This window comes from Silurus meridionalis, chromosome 27, assembly GCF_014805685.1.
Source record: "Silurus meridionalis isolate SWU-2019-XX chromosome 27, ASM1480568v1, whole genome shotgun sequence".
Classification (NCBI taxonomy): domain Eukaryota; kingdom Metazoa; phylum Chordata; class Actinopteri; order Siluriformes; family Siluridae; genus Silurus; species Silurus meridionalis.
The window spans coordinates 13,094,578-13,113,682 of NC_060910.1; the positions used below are offsets into that span (position 1 = coordinate 13,094,578).

The 19,105-nt window shown below is 38.6% G+C and overlaps 1 protein-coding gene across 1 annotated transcript in view; it reads left to right on the forward strand.

Annotated features, from left to right (window-relative positions):
* Positions 1-19,105, forward strand: part of pnpla7b (patatin-like phospholipase domain containing 7b) — a 38,196-nt gene that overhangs the window by 4,002 nt on the left and 15,089 nt on the right. Inside the window, 21 exon segments of the mRNA XM_046841139.1 lie at positions 160-234; positions 321-405; positions 546-625; positions 1,918-2,006; positions 2,099-2,239; positions 2,362-2,447; positions 2,450-2,520; positions 2,877-2,957; positions 3,050-3,178; positions 4,513-4,593; positions 4,791-4,938; positions 5,439-5,528; positions 6,838-6,920; positions 7,008-7,163; positions 7,293-7,370; positions 8,168-8,373; positions 16,504-16,635; positions 16,782-16,905; positions 16,996-17,109; positions 17,192-17,267; positions 18,871-19,020. Coding sequence (XP_046697095.1) covers positions 160-234; positions 321-405; positions 546-625; positions 1,918-2,006; positions 2,099-2,239; positions 2,362-2,447; positions 2,450-2,520; positions 2,877-2,957; positions 3,050-3,178; positions 4,513-4,593; positions 4,791-4,938; positions 5,439-5,528; positions 6,838-6,920; positions 7,008-7,163; positions 7,293-7,370; positions 8,168-8,373; positions 16,504-16,635; positions 16,782-16,905; positions 16,996-17,109; positions 17,192-17,267; positions 18,871-19,020 — 2,275 coding nt within the window.

A 19,105-nucleotide genomic window follows, 5' to 3' on the forward strand; every position in this document is an offset into this window, starting at 1 on the left:
TTCCCTATCTCAGCATGCTAACAAGTCATATTACTTGACTACCAACACTTCCATTATTAGTAAGATTCAAATAAAAAGACTTGTGCTGTTGTATACATCTAGGTAAGTGTGTAATTTTTTCTTACCGACTCTGATAACACTGAGACTTTTGTTCATTAGGCAGTTCTGCCCTCCAGCCATGAGATTAGAGCTCGGCTGCTACACTTTTTGGAGGACCAGATGCAAACCAGTATGGTGAGACTTCCTGTTCATTCAAAGAAATGTTGCACGTAAAAGGTCGACAGCGTGTAATATCCTGTTGTACGTTTCTGTTGTTTCAGTGGACTGGTGTGCTGATTGGAGTGGCAGCTGCTGTTTCAATTATTAGCGTTATCATATTCTTGCTGTACAGAAGATACAAAGCAAGTACGTTTGTCTTTCCTGCCAAATAATGAATATTATTAACAAATATTTATTTAATAATGTCCATTGATCTGCTTGACATTTATTTAATTGTGCCAGTAAATGTTTTGAACACTGTGGATACCTGACTCACTGTTTTCCAGAACAACAAACTGATACCCCCAAGTATCGCTTCAGGAAAAGGGATAAAGTGATGTTTTATGGACGAAAAATAATGAGAAAGGTACACTTTCTTGTGGATCTTGCCTCAAAGAGATGATCTCTTGTTTGCTTTGGTTCGTTATCATGCACAATATGTACAGAAGATCTAAGGAGCATGAATTTTTTGATGAACTTTACAAAAGTGAGCCATTTTCTCACAATCTTTTTAATGGTACTGATGTTTTATGCATGTCTTCAGCTTTGCCATGAGCATCATAAACTGAATAAATGCCCACTGTAGATTGATTTTATGTATGCAGTCAGGAATCCCTTTAACTGTAAAATAACTTTGGGGGAAAAAAAATCACAAAACTACTGCACAAAGTGATCAAAATTCGGCTTATGATTGAAATAGCATTTATTATTTATACTTAATATTGAATGAAATAATATAAATTGACATTAGATTTCAGGTATATCAGGTATAACTTAGTCAATGACTGGCACACACAAAGCTTTTTCAGCCTAAATAAGTCCCCGATCAAAGTAAAAACAAATTAGTTCGTTCATCATTCATAAGGCTGCAGGGTTACGCTAAACTTTACTGTCCCCCAATAATAGAAAAAGCAGCTTGTTATGTCTGTAATTCTGAACAGAAGAAAAACAACTATTTGGTTCCGTAAAATAAACAAAAAGTTAACTTGTGATCACGATAATTAATAATTAATTGAAATAAGAAAACACAAAAGAAATAAACTGATAATGTATGTTTTTAATTAAACTGAAAACATTATTTTAAACTTTATAATGCTTACAACATGAAAAAGTCAATATTTCACAAATTTTGTTTAAAAAAAAGTTTAAGCAAGAATAAAAAAAGTTAGGTCAAGGATTTTGGGTCTGACATTTACAAAAAGATGTTTAACAAGGACAAGCACTTTATGTACTTACCCACTAAAGTGCATGAGTCTTTAATAAGAACTGGATTAAAGAATATAAGGGTGGATTCATATAAATGCTGGAGTAGTATAGAGGTTTCAACGGCATGCTGTTGCCAACAACTAGGTTGTGTGATACTGATGTGTGATAGGTTGTCTGATACTGGTCTATTTCTGTAAAGAAAATCAGGATTCTACTTTATATTGAATATTGTTTGGCATGGGAAAACCCAGAAATGAATATATAAAATATATATAATAAATAAAGTAAAATAAAAAACTGCAGTTCGCTTTACATTTGAAAGGACCTTTTTCCCGTCTTTATTCCACCATCATATTGCCTCAGTCCTACATGACATTGAGCACTGTGTGTGTGAGACTCTCATCTATGGAAATCTTCGTACATACATTAAATGGTTTGTGTTTTTTGCTTTAGGTCCAGACGTTATCATCCCCAAACAATTTAAGTTCTGTGTCTCAAAAACGAACCAGAAAGAGACCCAAAGTTCTTTCGATTGCACGCAAGTACATAAAACTTTTAACTGTAGTCCAGTTATTATTAACCATTACTATTAAATATTAGAGACACATTTTTAATCTTTGTGTTTTCCAATAAGGATTTTGCATTTTCGGCGGGAACCACCCACTCTTGAGCCTAAAGAGCCTCCTCCGTCAGTTCTAGAGGCAGATTTGACTGAATATGACGTTCAAAATTCTCACCTTCCTTCTGAGGTCTTGTACATGCTTAAGAACGTCAGGTGAGTTTCATTAGAGACTTCAGTTTTAAAGCAGTTTCACAAATCTAATTGCCTTTAGGAAAGACGATTTCTTGTCTGACCTTAGTATATTTGTGTCATGTGTTCCCCTGTGCTGTGATCAGGGTCCTGGGTCACTTTGAGAAGCCCTTGTTTCTGGAGCTGTGTCGTCACATGGTGTTTGTGGAGCTGCAGCAAGGAGAGGGACTTTTCCGCCTGGAGACACAGACGACAGCATCTTTGTCGTACAGAATGGCCGACTAGAACTGTGTGTTAATCAGACTGTAAGTCCTGAGCCGCCTGACTTACTAATAACTTACTATAACTTACTTATAAACATATTTGGTACGTTGTGTTTCCCCTCAAAGGGTATTTACCATAAAAAAGCAACAAGATCAAACAATCGATATAAGTCAAAACATGTATATACCAACCAGTCAAAACGTTTAGACACCTGCCGTTTTATTGCACTTTAATTACTATTGGTGCCGTAGACACACTAACGACAGCTGTGGTTTTCTATAATTGCAATAACTCTCTGAGATGGGGTCTAGAAATGCTTTCAGATATAGTGACATATAATTAGTAACATATTGTCATAATATATCTCTGGTTTAAACTAGTTTTTCTGTCCTCTCAGGATGGCACAGAGTTGGTGGTAAAGCATGTTTTGCCTGGAGACAGCATCCACAGTTTGCTTAGTATCCTGGATGTCATCACTGTAAGACTCACCAGTGCTTCCTCCTATATTTTCACGTGCTACTCATTGAACTACTACTATGATGTTTGACGTCATGCTTTTGTTCTATATAGGGATATCCAGCCCCCTATAAGACAGTATCTGCTCGTGCTGCAGCTCCATCCACTGTGCTCCGTCTTCCTGCTGCAGCTTTTCAGTCAGTCTTTGAGAAATATCCTGAAACTTTGGTCCGAGTTGTTCAGGTACTGATTGTTCCACACTGCAAGTTAAATGCATGTGTGTCCATCATTATTTAAGACAGACTGGGATCCCATCCAGAGAATGTTCATTCCTAAGGGCTGGATTTACCATCACTTCATCCACCATTAAAGGCAGGTCATCCAGTCACTAAGCCCAGTAATACAACCCCAATTTGGGACACTGTATAAATTATACATAAGCAGAATGCAATTATTTGCAAATCTCATAAAACCATTTCTATACACAATAGAACATAGAAAAAATACCATTTAGGGGGAAAAAGGCCATTTTGAATTTGATGGGTGCATCACTGTCGTGATTGGTCTGTCAACCGACAGACATGGTGTGATTGGTGCTTCCAGGATTGGCCCGAGGTGATTCTCCTGTTATCAGAGAACTGTTTTTTTTTTTTTTTTTTTTTATACATCTGGGATTGGAGGAGACCAGCACATTTTAAATGGGCTTTTGCCCAAAGAGGATGATGACGTTTCTGGATCATGTTCATGCATACCTTAGAGATTTAGCCTGCATTTTTGGATGACATGATTGAACTGTGTTCACAGACAAAGATTTCTGGAGGTGTTAATGAGCACATGCAGACTTTTGTTGCCCTGTCTCGACTTTTTTGTGAGAGTGTTGCTGCCATAAAATTCAAAATGACCTTGTTTAAACATTTGATAGTTTTCTATATTACGTTGTGAATAAAATATGGATTTATAATATGTGCCAATATTTGCATTCTGTTACAATTTACAGTATTGCAACTTTTGGATTTAGGGTTGTATATCATCCAATAAGAACAAGGATGTACAGCAAATGAACCCTGGGGATCGCCTGCGTACATTAATCAGCTTTAATATGAATAGCAAGAAGCCACTGTACCTAAGTATATATTTCTAAGCAGTTAAAGAAAGAAATGTAAATATTTCACCTGGAAGATATTTAGGTAAAATGCACAAGCATTGTCTATAATGTGTAAAAATTCACCTCTTACAGTAGTGAATTCTAATGTGCTCAATCAAATATTTATTTCATCAGTACTTTACTAGTACTTTTTAGGAGCCCGGGTTGCCAAGTTTCTATTAAAAAAATAGTTTTCGGGATACCTCTGTGATAAGAGTTAAAAAAAACACGTGTTCTTGGATCATGTCACTCCTTTTCTTGGAGCATTCACAAAACTATATTCACAGCATGAAAAAAATATACATACATAAAATAAAAATAATAAATTACCACAGTACATTGTGGAAATGCATTCTATAAAAAAAATAAATAACAACTTTTAAACCATTAGCTTTTGTATGTTTGTATGTTGATTCTCACTGTGTGTTTTTAGATCATGATGGTGCGTCTGCAGAGAGTAACCTTCCTCGCCCTGCACAACTATCTGGGGCTGACCACCGAGCTGTTTAACCCGGTCAGAGCCACAATATTACACTCGACATGCATATAAAACTGCAAAGCATTAGATTGATCTCGATAGCAATATGAACATCACATTTAAAATGAATTACTTTTTGACAGTATCAGAATCCAAAAGATCAACTTGTTAAGTTGTTAAACGATTGGCAACTTCAATATTTGATGCCCAGATGTGTATGATGCGTGTTTTAGGAGAGTCAAGCCATTCCTCTGGAGAACGTGGCCAGGGTGCTCGGAGATGGAAGCCCAGGCCGAGGCAATCGCCGAAACTCTCAAACAGAAGAGGACGCTGTAGCTGAGAAACTTGCTCCCGGGAGCACAGAGAAGCAATACAATGCAGGTCAGTCTGCTCCTCTTAGTGACATTTAGACACTTAGTGTTAATCATGCCATCTATCGTTCCATGTTTTCTTTGTTGTTACTTTAGTAGTTTATTAGTAATGGTGCTTTGTGGTGGGCTGGTGTTTGGTTCAGGGTGCATTCCCACCTAATACCCTGACTCTGGATTTCTCATGACCCTAATTAGAATTAGTCTCTTTGTGATGAATGAATTGTGTAATGAATTAGTAGAATACATTCATCTACCCCTATTGGAGGGGAGAAGGATCATATATTGATAATTGAAGGCAATTTCACAAACTACAATATATTTACATTTGTTAGTAGCTCTACACTCATCCATCTGGTATTTCATGGAGTATTCATTTCTGTACATTTTTTCTTTTTTAGATGTTTGACTGTTGATTTCTTCACAGTGTATATTGGCACAGCTCTAAATGAAACCTATAACACATCAACATGGTTAAATGTTAAATATGTACTATAATTCTGGTCATTTCAGGTGATTGGAAACCCAGGCAGATGCAAAGTCCCTCAGCAGCCTTCAGAAAATCTCGTTCCATGTCCACTCCTTTAGAAAGTTCCCTTCCAGGTAGTATGATTACAGGCTGTTCACAGCATCTGACCAACCTTTACAGCACCTTTGCAGAGAACTAAAGAATTGGATTTCGATTGGAGGTTAAAAGGTTCCAAATTTGACCTGCATGTTTTAAATGATTAATAATTTATTATTTAGTAAAAATAAATAAACTTAAATATCACATTGACACAATTATTCAGACCGTTGGTATGCTATGATGCATGAAACTTTTTATAATTTACCCTGTAAAAATTCATTTCACTGAATATGATTTGGAAAGGCACACACCTGTCAAACAGCTGAAAATTGATATTAGAGCTAAAACCAAACCATGAGGTCAAAGGAACTGCCTGCAGATCTTGGAGACTTGATTGTGATAGTGAGAAAGATGGCAGCTTGGTGGTGCTGGGATTTGAACTTGAGACCTTTTGATCCAGAGGCCAATGTTTTAACCACTGAGCCAGTGCCCTACATAATTTATCAATAGTAGAATGTTGGAATGACCAAGACTGTTTAAAGAGCTGGACTCATAACTAAGAATTCAGGGCAGAAAGTTCTTGGTAAGAAAAATGACCAAGATCATGATGGTCACTGTGGTTGAGCTCCAGAGACTGTATTTGGAGATAGGAGACACCTGCAGTCGGCTCAATGCTTACTGCATCATTCCACCAATCTGGGCTTTTTAGCAAAGTGGCCAGAGGGAAGCCTCAATACAAGAGAATGACAAAAGTTTTATTATTATTATTTTTTTTATATAAGCAAACTTGATTGTGTAATCAGAGTCTGTAATCAGATATTGACTGTTTAAATGGCATTGAAGCTCCTGTCTCAAATTATACTCTAAGTGAGAAGATAATGTACACACTTGGTACAGATGAGAGCAAACAAATAAATCTTTTTCTTTTCATTTTAGATGATTATTGTTACAATATACAGTAATACAACAAATATCACTTATAAATGTATGATTATACTGTATTACTGTATATTGTAATGTATTTTGAATTTTATATAAATATTTTCTGGGTCCTGGAACGCATTATCCGAAATTTACATTATTTCTTATGGGGAAATTTGCGTCGTAAAACGTATGATTTGGTTTAAGTATATTAATCCGGATCAAATTACATTCGCAAACGGAGGGTTCACTGTATACGACAAGACTTGCCAACAGAACTGACTCATCTGCAGCCCTTATTCCCCTCTGATTTTAACCTGAGATATATATATATATATATCAATGCAGATGATGCTGTTAATCTTATAATTTTATTATAACTCTTTATAATCACTTTAAAATGTCCTTTTAATGCCTTTACAGCTGGAGGCAATGATCTCAGTACAGGCTTTGAGGACGTGTCTGTTCAGAAAACTGAACTCCCTCCAAGCCCTGTAGCGTATAAGGTACTTTCAATACAATTCACACCTCGGCAACTTTACACAGATTTTTAGAGCTGTTTTTCTTTAATGTCATTGTTCTGTATTCGCAAGTCAATTCTGAAGAAGAGTGTCACCATGCAGCCTGCTCCATCTGCCGTGTACCACTATTCTGACACTGGAGGGCACCCTGGCCACGTCCACCACAACAAAGTCAACGCCATCTTTCAGGCCGCCAAGAAAGACCTGCTCAAGATCATTCAGCTCCAGGCAAAGCTTTGTTCTACATGAAATATATTAACAAATACAATCCTGTGAGTGTGCCTGAGTCATGCCTCAGGCTTTAATAATAATAATAATACTGATGGTATTTTTTTTTTTTTTTTTTTGGGCTTTCAGGATCAAAATCTTCTGGAAGGCAGGGTTACACTGAGACATGTGAAGGCTGGAAGTGTAGTAGCAAACCAAGGAGACCAGGTGTGCAATGATATGTCAAACACTGTCTTTTAGGTCAATGCTATTTTATTTGTATAGTGCTTTCAACAATGTACATTGTCCCAAAGTGGCTTTACAGTAATAGATTTTAAATAGAAAGGTTTTAAATATACATTTTAGACTTATTAATTAGTCCATAGACGTTTGGCAAGGAAAACTCAGAGTTAAGGGTTAAAAGCTTGAGGGACAAACCTTGAGAGGAACCAGATTTAAAAGTGATCCCATTCTCATTCGGGTGACATCGAATGTCCATTTATTACAGTTCCATTTTTGTTGAGTTTATCAGCTGTTCACTGATGAACACTTGAATGCAAAAGTGTTCATACTCATTGCAGCTCAAAGCTATTGTAGCGGACAGCTTATATTAATTACAGTCCAAATCGATCCTCGTGGTTCTTGAGTTTAACCCTCCACAGCAACCTTGTGCATCTTTTCGACTGTTGAATGTGAAATCATAATTACACCAAAGGGGTTTTCAAGGGTTTCCAATCAGCTACACCAAAGGGTTTCTAAAAAAAAAAAAAAAAAAATGGATTTACATCTGCTTGATCTTAGCATTAATCAGATTTTTCCTGCTTATTCTACAAATGAGTTTTCCTTAAATAGTTCACAATTTGAGGAAACAAACAAGTTTAAATGTTGTACCTAAAACAAAGGTGAAAACATTTGTAGTCTGGGCCGAATCTGATTACATATCCAAGGTTGTAAAGCTGTTAAGTTATAAAATATTAGAGATTTCAGACATTCCACACTGTGGGTTTTCGTTTCTGGTGTATCAGGACGTGAGCATGCAGTTTGTGATCTCTGGCACGCTGCACGTTTACCAGCGCATGATTGACAGAGACGAGGACTCGTGTCTATTTGTGACTCACCCGGGTGAGCTGGTGGGTCACCTGGCCGTGCTCACTGGAGAGCCGCTCATCTTCAGCGTGCGTGCTCACCGCGACTGCAGCTTCCTCTCCATCTCCAAAACACACTTTTATGAGTAAGTAACCACACATGCACACACACACATATACTGTAGATTTATAAATATATACATACACATACACACCCACGATGGTTCAGCTTTTGCACGCATCCCTGCAAATGCACTCTATGATAACCCCTTTTTTCTGGCAAGATTAGAAAGATTTTTTTTTACAGTTCTGTCACCTTTCCATCAGTCAGTGTCGCTTTGACATGATGTCACTCTGCAGCGTGTGTTTATGCAACACTTTGGAAGGTATTTAAAGATTTCTCCATGGCAACAATAACCTAGGATTTAGATCTTTTTAAATGAAATCTTGTCTGTCAGGTGGATTTGATTGACACCCCGCATACATTTGTCACAAATGTTTAGTTCTATCTGATGAACTGTATTTTGGGAGTAAGAGTTTGTAAGGTGTAAGTTACATGTACGCAGATTCGCTCACGCACCCCATTAAGATTGTGCAAATGCTGGATATTTCAAATAAAAATTTTAGCATAAATTAATCCATATAAGTTTATCCTAATGAGCGAGCGAGTGGCAGCAGTGGTAATGAAAAACACTCTGACATGGCATGAGGAAGAAATCTTGAGAGGAACCAGACTCAAAAGGGAACCCATCCTCATCCGGGTCACATCGAATGTCCGTTAATTAGAGTTCCATTGTTGTTGAGCCCTATAGCCATTGTAGCAGACAGTTTATATCAATTACAGCTCAAATCCATCTTCATGATTCTTAAGTTTAACCCTCCACAGTCATTTCATCCTTCTTTAGACTGTTTATGTGAAATACGATGCGATACAATGTACGATAAAATTCAGACACAATTTTCAAAATGATAAATGAAAGCTGTTGTGATGTATGAGAAGATGGTATGCACTGAAATAAATATCTATAGTATTATTCAGTGCAAAATTGGTTTTAATTTACCAACATGGCTTATTCTGCAGGGATGCAGCACAATTTACAATTTCGCATTTGATAATTTTTTTATTACAATTTAATTTATCAATATGAATTACTTGGATAAATTGTCCAAGTTATCCATATTAATAAATCAAATTATAAGAGGAATGCCAAGAAGAAGGTTTATTGATATGGTGAAGGAAGACATGCAGGTAGTCGGTTTAAAAGAGGAAGATGTAGAGGACAGGGGGGTATGAAAACAGAGTGTTTACTTGCCACAGTCGCCAACGTCTCGCTCATCAGGGACAAACTAACTTATAAAGAACATTTTCACTTTTAATCACCACATTATCTGTGTAAAGCTGCTTTGAGACAAAACTCATTGTTAAAAGCGCTATACAAATAAAAATAAATTGAATTGGACAGGCCATTTTTCTTGATGGATAACACTCCAGCCAACTGTTCGCTCTCTTTAATAATGCTTACAGAGCCTGGATGTTCGATGTGCTTCATTGTTTTGCTGTATAGTGAAGATGGTTCCAATTATCTGCAGTTCAGATGGAATTTCATGATGTTAAAGTATGTTGGGTCAAACCTTTAAACTTTTACCTCTATTTTTAAATGTTGGTGTGAGGCAGTCTGGTGGCATCTTGCCTTATATAAGTGTTTTTGTTGGAACCAAAAATTTCAAATTTGAACTAATTTGTCCACAAAACCTTTTTCTAGGGCAATTCTTATGTGCTTTTGCCTTTTATCTTGTTAGTTGCATATAAACAAAAGGAACATGCATGTGTCTTAAAAGCCATAAAAGATGATGTTTGTATTCTAGTTTAAAGTTTTATATTTTAAATTATATATACAGTGCATCCGGAAAGTATTCATTTAGTAGTCACTATTTCGACACTTTATTTTACAGGCTTATTCCGAATTTCATGAAATTAATTATTTTCCTGAAAATTCTACAAACCATACCCCATAATGACAACATAAAAGATGCTTGTTTGAAATCTTCGCAAATTTATTACAAATATAAAACGAAAATACGACTATAAAGCGCACCCATATATAAGCCGCACCCACTGAATTTTACAAATATTTTTATTTTGAACATAAATAAGCCGCACTGTCTACACTGAAACTAATGAACTTTACACAGGCTTTAATGAAAGACAGTGTCTGTTACACGGTGTAACGGGTGAAATATGTTGTGCTTTCTTTAGGACCATAGCAGTGCCCTGCATTTTTGCGGTATTACTGCGTGTGTGCAAGACGAGGAATATGTCCTTATTATTTTCTGATGCTCATTTCTAAGTTTCTTTGACTAACCCATAATGCTGTTGCCAAGAAAAATAAAAAAGCACGAGTTTTGGAAACCTGTCTGTGCTTATATGATTTCTGTTGCAACTGGAGTTAGCGAGCGCTCCCTTCACCCAGACTCAACGCGTTACAACGGCTTGATTCTAAACAGTAGCCTACCAAGTAAGACATTGTTCACTGTCGTCCTCCTTCCTTTCACAACTATTTCTCTCGGGAGTTTATCTTTTGGCATCGTCGTGCGTTTAAAAAAAAACTATGCCGTGAAGCTCAGAACACAGGTTAGGTGCGTTTTTTCGTTTCCGTTCGGAAATTTCATTTGTCTAATGTTATGGGGTTTAGTTTTTTGGCTTGAAGTATGTGAAACCGGGAAAAACCCAGGAAAAATTAATAAAGAAGCCGCTTCGTTGTTTAAGCCGCGGGGTTCAAAACGTGGGGAAAAAAGTAGCGTCTTATAGTCCAAAAAATACGGTACGTTTTCGAAGCCTTTGCTCAGTACTTTGCTGAAACACCTCTGGCACCAACTACATCCTCAAGTCTTTTTGAACGATGCTACAAGCACAGCACGCCGATCTTTGGGCAGTTTCTCCCATTCTACTTTGCAGAACCTCTCAAACTCCATCAAGTTGGATGAGGAGCGTCGATGCACAGCCATTTTTTAGATCTCTCCAGAAATGTTTAATCGGGTTCAAGTCTGGGCTCTGGCTGGACCATTCAAGGACATGATTTAGAGAGTCGTCCTGTAGCCACTTTCATTATCATGTTGTCCTGCTGATAGATGAACCGTTGCTGGGTCTCTGTACCTTGCTGCATTCATCTTTCCCTCAATCCTGACTAGTCTCCCAGTTCCTGCTGCTAGAAAAACATCATTAAACACAGCATGATGCTGCCACAACCATGCTTCACTGTAGGGATGGTATTGGCCAGGTGATGAGCGGTGCCTGGTTTCTCCAGACATGACGCTTGGCATTCAGGCCAAAGAGTTCAATCTTTGTTTCTTATGGTCTGAGAGTCCTTCAGGTGCCTTTTGGTAAACTCCAAGTGTGCTGTCATGGGACTTTTACTGAGGAGTGGCTTCTGTCTGGCCACTCTACAATACAGGCCTGATTAGTGGAGTGCTGCAGAGATGGTTGTTCTTCTAGAAGGTTATCCTCTCTTCACAGAGAAATGCTGGAGCTCTTTCAGAGTGACCATCGGGTTCTTGATCACCTTTCTGACTAAGGCGCTTCTCCTCCGTTCGCTCAGTTTGGCCTGCCAGAATCCGGGTGGTTCCAAACTTCTTCGATTTACAGATGATGCTCACTGGGACCTTCAATGCTGCAGAAATTTTTCTGTAACCTTCCCCAGATTTGTGCCTCAATATAATACTGTCCACAGACAATTCCTTGGACTTTTCTTGGTTTGTGCTCCGACATGCACTGTTAACTGTGGGACCTCATATAGAGACGTGTGTGTCTTTCAAATCATGTCCAATTAACTGAATTTACCACAGGTGGACTCTAATCAGGTTGTAGAAACAGCTCAAGGATGATCAGTAGAAATAGGATGCACCTGAGCTCAATTTTAAGTGTCATTGCAAAGGCTGTGAATTTTTATGTACATGTGATTTTCTTCAGTTTTTTACTTTTAATATATTTTACAAAGAATTTTTGAAAGAATTTTCAAAAATAATGAATTGAATCCATTTTGTAATAAGATTGTAACATAACAAAATGTGGAAAAAGTAAATCTCAGTGAATACAATCCGGATTTACTCTAAGTTAATGTCATTGTTTTGTATTTAAATAGGCTTTACACTTAAAGACTATGGGAAGGCATTTATTCACTTTTCAAAAGATCTGCATGATCTATTATGGACACATCACACTGTGAGATACTGGTGAGCTTTTAGTGAGAATTGGAAGTGATATAGTTCCAAGGTCAGAATCACATGCGAATGTGACAAAAACTCAAGTCCAGAGTTATGTCTATATTCTTAACAATTTCATGTGTATAAATGAACACTTGAATTATATACCAGCTCATTACCAATGCTGTGATCCTGGAGTATGTAGTGATTCACTCATAAACAAGGTCTCTTCCTGGGAGAAATTACCATGCAGTGAAGTGCTCATGTGAATAATAATCTTGCAGATATTGGTCTCAACTGTTCTGGCAAATGTCACGGGTGATTAATATCAGAAGAATGTCATCCATTGATTTTTTTTGTGGAGGTCTTGTGGTTGCATTTGACAAACAGTTTTGGATGGATAGCGATGAGGATGAATGTTTTGCTGACAGTTGGGACTATGTAAAACCTGATTTGAGGTGTGAAATCAGACATTTATTTTGTTGTGTATAGAATAGTATGGTTTCTTCTTGTTTTATTAGTGCCAGATCTAGGGTTAGGGTTAGGGTTCAGATTTCAGTGCAAGTTTTCTTGCTTGGTCTGCGTTTTCATATCACAGTCTGAGATGTCTCAGAGGTTGCATGTGTGATTGAATGCAGAGGTGGAGGAAACTGTAGCCTAGGCTATTCTTTTTTTTTTGATGTTACACAGCTGTCATGAACAGTGATATTTTTTTTATCTTGTCCAGCAACCAGAGATTGAAAAAACAATTTCCTGTTAACGTAACGCAGACTGTATGTTTAAACATATAAAGTAGAGGTCAACTGATATCGGTTTTTCTCTGGTGCCGATATTTAAAAATCAGGGCAGCCGTTGGCTGATAAATAGTATGTTGCCAATTTCTTTTTGCCTAATATGTTTTTCCTCATTAAATCTAACAGTTAATCAATAAGAGGTGATACAGAAATTGAAAAATTTAACATTTATTGAACAACACAAGACACAATCAGTGCACTTGTTAGCAGGTTTTGGTATCTGTGCCTACCTGTAGGCTAAACTATAGCTGGTTGAAGTGTCACTTACAACAGTTCCAAAATGTTATTCTCATTCTCTCTCCAAAAGTAGCATCATACAGTATTTAATGAAATATATAAGGCTAGATTAATAATGAACGATAAGAACTCAGGAAACACCAGGCTGACGGTTGGCCGTCGGGCAATATCAGGTTTTTTGTGTTCCACACTGTTGGCTCTAGTCTGACAGAGTTGGTGGTTTTTCCTCAGTTTTTTTACATGTTGGAGGCGGAGATCATCGGCAAGAAAGAGAAATCCGAAATGATAGAAATAAGCTATACGAATCCGTTACTAATGATCGCGGAAGGTGCGAATGCTGCTTACGTTATATATTCACAGTAGTGATGAGACGTTCATGAACGAGTCTTTAATGTGACTCAAAAGAATGAGTAGTTTCAAAGACTGATTCGTTCATTTTCTACTGGAAGCGCATGAGCAAAGCATCGCAAAATCTCCGTAGGTTATTTACAGAATTGAGCAGTTCGTCTCTCGAGTCCTCTGGTTTGAGTCGTTCGTTCGTTCGTTCGTCACGTGACTCCTGTATACGCTATGCAGTGCGTTACGCAGAAAACAGAATTGAGAGTCCTTTAGTCCGACTCGTTCGTTCTTTTGTCAAGCGACTCTCATAGACTATGCAATAGGTCTTTGTTTTAACAAGATGCTACACAATGCAATAGATCTTTTTTTTTTTTTTGGTTCGCATCTTGACATTATTGTTACAATAATTATGTGAGTCATGCGACAAAAGAACTAAATACACAGAGCAGAAGATATAAAAGGTCACCTACTTATTCTGTTTATCATAATTTCAAATCAAAGTTTATTTGTCACATATACATTACACATACATGCAGAGTATAACGTGCAGTGAAAAGCTTTGTATGACTGTCCAACATTTAAACAAAAAAGAATAGAATTTAAGGATAAAAAATAAAGTAGATAAATAAGTATAAATTTTTAAATATATATGAAAATATATGTATATGCATAAATGAGTATGGCAGATATTGACAGTACAAATATGATTGTGTGATTGTCCTTAGTGTCCATGTGCAGTATGGTGTGGTATAAAGTGACACTGTGCTGTTCAAGTCCAGAGTTGAAGTGACAGTCCAGAGTAAAGGTGTCGTAATAGTGCAAAAAAAGTTGTGCAGAAATAAGTGAAGATGGAGAGAGAGGTCCAGTACTAGGTCCTGGGTGTTTCCTGATTTAAACTCCGAATGGCCAGCCGAAGAATCTCCTCCTCATTCTCTCTTTGTTTGCTTTCAATCAGCGGAATCGCTTTCCTGAATGCAAAAAAAGAAAATAGTCAATTGTTGGGATGGCTGAGGTCCTTCATAATCTTCCTAGCTCTGGTCTGGCACCGCGTGCTGTAGATATCCTGCAGGTCAGGGAGCTCGGTGTGGATGATACGTTCAGCTGACCGCACCACTCTCTGGAGGGCTCGCCTGTCCTGCATGGTGCTGTTCCCGAACCAGTAATTGATGCTACCAGTCATGACGCTCTCAAAGGTCCTTAGCACCTGAAAGGGTAGTTTAAAGTCCCTTAAGTGCCTTTGATGGTACAGACGCTGCCGGGCCTTCTTTACCAGAGTGTTGATGTGACAGGACCAAGACAGGTCCTGTGTGATGTGAACACTTAGGTACTGGAAACTGTCCACTCTCTCCACTGGGGGTCCCGCTGATGTTTAGCAGTTTGTATGACCGCTCCTGTTTAGTGTTGAAGTCCACTATTAACTCCTTTGTCTTGCTGATGTTCAGGAGAAGATTGTTCCAGGTTTTTAATCTCCTGTAGGTAGGTCGTCTTATCATTGTTGGAGATCAGGCCCACCACAACAGTGTCATCAGCAAACTTGATGATGGTGGTGGAGTTGAAAGTGCCCACACAGTCATATGTGTACAGTGAGCTTGATGGCGTGTGGTCTGTTTGTCAGGAAGTTGGAGATCCATTGGCACAGCGGCAGGCTGAGTCTCAGGACCTCCAACTTAGAGTTGAGCGTGGAGGGAATTATGGTGTTGAACGCTGAACTGTAGTCCACAAACAGCATTTTTGCATAAATCCCTTTTCTGTAGTCCAGGTGGCTCATCGTTGTGTGAAGAAGATGAGCAACGGCGTCCTCAGTAGAGCGGCTGTGGTGGCAACCGAACTGTAGAGAATCCAGTCTGTCTGGTAGTGATGCAGTGATTAAGTCTTTGACCAGACTTTCAGGGCTACAGGGTGGTAGTCGTTGAGGCAGGCAGGCCGGGGTTTCTTCGGGACAGGAACAATGGTAATCATTTGTCCTTAGCTTCATTTTCATATTTTTATTATTGGAACTATATTCAAAGTGCATGTATGTAGATGTGTTGGGGGATCAGTTTATTGAAAATGCAACGTTATATTATTTCTGATCAAAGAAACGTCATGAACTAAATTACTTAAAAAAAAATTTGTTCATTTTGATAAACGAGATTCAAAGAACCAAGTCACTAAAATATGATCTTCCCATCACTTATTTACAGTTCTAGTTTTTCCAGGTTTCCCTGTTTGAATGCTGAATACAGACTACTACCACATGCTAGTATGGGAGTATGCCACCTGCTGGTATGCCACCTGCCTAATAATCGGCCTAATTTCAGCACAATTTGCCAATGTCGATTAATTCAAAAATGGAAAACTTCGGCCCGAATAATCAGCCAGTGGATCATTTGGAGGACCTTTAATGTCATGACACTGATTAGTCTCAAATAACATTTTATTACCTGCTATCTGAGGAAACCACTGGGAAGGAGACTTGTAAATTTTTTTCACAAGCAAAGTTTTTTCACAAGCATCCACTACCGAGGAATAATCATTTGTTTGGCTTAGCCTGTATTTATTCACTTAACTAGCTAGACATACTGTATATTATATTACAACATCTAACAGTTTTTAGAAAATCAAAACATGATACTCGGACCCACACATGTGATGGACTAGCTTATAAATGTGTTCACTGTATTGTGTGTTTTGACTGTTTGATGTAATACACACACGCACGTGCAGGATCATGCGTGAGGAGCCACAGGTGGTGTTGAACGTGGCTCACACAGTGGTGCGCAGAGTCTCGCCCTTCGTCAGACAGATTGATTTTGCTATCGACTGGATGGCAGTTGAGGCCGGAAGGGCTGTCTATAGGTACTTTCTCTTTCCATCTCTTCATCTTTTAATTCAATTTGTCTTTGCGGAAGAGTGTGAAATGACAAGTGAACTTACGAAACATTTATCTATTAACTATTGTGTCTATCGGGACTGCATCTGTCTCTTTTCTCTTTCTTTCTCAGGCAGGGTGAAAAGTCAGATAGCACCTTCATCGTGCTGAGCGGTCGTCTGCGCTCCGTCATCATGAGGGAGGACAAGAAGAAAGAGCTGGCTGGAGAGTACGGGAGAGGCGACCTCATCGGCGTGGTAAGAGTGCTCCTGTTGTTAACAGTTAAAAGAGGCTAATATTGTGCTACTGATCCCTATTAGTTTCTGAAACCTAACATCGTTTTCTAGGTTGAAGCTCTGACCCACATGAACCGAGCCACCACAGTTCATGCAGTGAGAGATTCCGAGCTGGCCAAGCTGCCTGAAGGAGCGCTGATCTCCATTAAAAGAAAATACCCTCAGGTTCCAACAATCAGCAGTAATAACACTGAAACCTTAGAGAGATGGAGATCTTTTCGAAGCTTTACACTTTTTTTCTCCACAGGTTGTGACTAGGCTGATTCATCTCCTCGGTCAGAAGATTCTGGGAAACATGCAGCAAGTCAGTGCACCGTTATCAGGTGTGGAAACGGCTGCAGGGTGAAATTTGTGTATTTGACTTATTGATGATAATAAAATATTATTATTGATTACAATAATCAAATCATATTAAATGATTATACAGTGCATCTGGAAAATATTCACAGCGCTTCACTTTTTCCACAGTTTATGTTACAGTCTTATTCCAAAATAGATCAAATTCATTATTTTCCAGAAAATTCTACAAACAATATTCCATAATGACAATGTGAAAGAAGTTTGTTTAAAATCTTTGCACATTTATTAAAAGTAAAAAATGACCGTAATCACACCTACATAAGGATTCACAGCTTTTGTGAAGTCTTTTTGAGTGATGCTACAAGCTCGGCACACCAATTTTTGGGCAGTTTCTCCCATTCTTCTTTGTAGAACCTCTCAAGCTACATCATGTTGGATGGAGAGTGTCGATGCACAATTATTATAACTCCAAAGATATTAAATTGGGTTCAAGTCTGGACTCTGGCTGGCCCGCTCAAGGACATTCACAAAATCGTCCCGTTGCCAATCCATTGTTATCTTGGTTGTGTGCTTAGGGCCATTGTTCTGCTTGAAGATGAACCATCTGAGGTCCCAAGCACTCTGGAGCAGGTTTTCATTAAGGATGTCTTTGTACATTGCTGCATTCATCTTTCCCTCGATCCTTACTTGTCCCCACAGCATGATGCTGCCACCACCATGCTTCACTACAGGGATGGTATTGGCCAGGTGATGAGCGGTGCCTGGTTTCCTTCAGACATGATGCTTGGCAATCAACCCAAAGAGTTCAATCTTTGTTTCTCTTGGTCAGAGAGTCCTTCAGGTGCCTTTTGGTAAACTCCAGGTGTGCTGTCATGTGCCTTTTACTGAGTAGTGGCTTCTGTCTGGCCACTCTACTGTACAGGCCTGATTGGTGGAGTGCTGCAGAGATGGTTGTTCTTCTGGAAGGTTCTCCTCTCTCCACAGAGAAACGCTGGAGCTCTTTTTGAGTGACCACCAGGTTCCTGGTCACCTCTCTGACTAAGGCTCTTCTCTACTGATCACTCTGTTTGGCCTGGCGGCTCTGCTCTAGGAAGAGTCCTGGGGGTTCCCAACGTCTTCCATTTACGGATGATGGAGGCCACTGTGCTCATTGGGAGCTTCACTGCTACCAACATTTTCTTTACCCTTCCTGAGATCTGTGCCTCGATACAATCCCGTCTCTGAGGTCTACAGACAATTCTTTAGACTTCATGGCTTGGTTTGTGCTCTGACATGCACTGTTAACTGTGGGACCTCATATAGACGTGTGTGTCCTTCAAATCATGTCCAATCAACTGAATTTACCACAGGTGGACTTCAAACAAGTTGATGCACCTGCACCATCCATTTTAAGTGTCATGATAAAGGTTATGAATACTTATAGATTATACTTATTTGTAGAATTTTGTGGAAAATAATAAATATTCCATTTTGGCTGTAACATAACAAAATGTGGAAAAAGTGAAGCGTTGCAAACACTTTCCAGATGCACTGTGTAATAAAATGGTTGCTGAAATGTGGGTGTACTTACTTTTGTGAGATACTGCACATAACAACAATTATTTTTTCCTGGCTGCATCTCCTCAGCTCATGGTCTGGGTCGGCATTCTGTGGGCAGTAAGTGGGACACAGGTAACCCTGTTTCCAATTTGTCCACTGTTTCCATCCTGCCTGTTTCGGATGAAGTGCCTATGACATCCTTCGCTCTGGAGCTGCAACATGCGCTCAGTGCTATTGGTAACTTCACCTCACAGCCTCCTTGAATCTAACATTTGTGAGAAAATATGATCTGTGCTACATTTTGTGCCAACTTTCTGTTAGG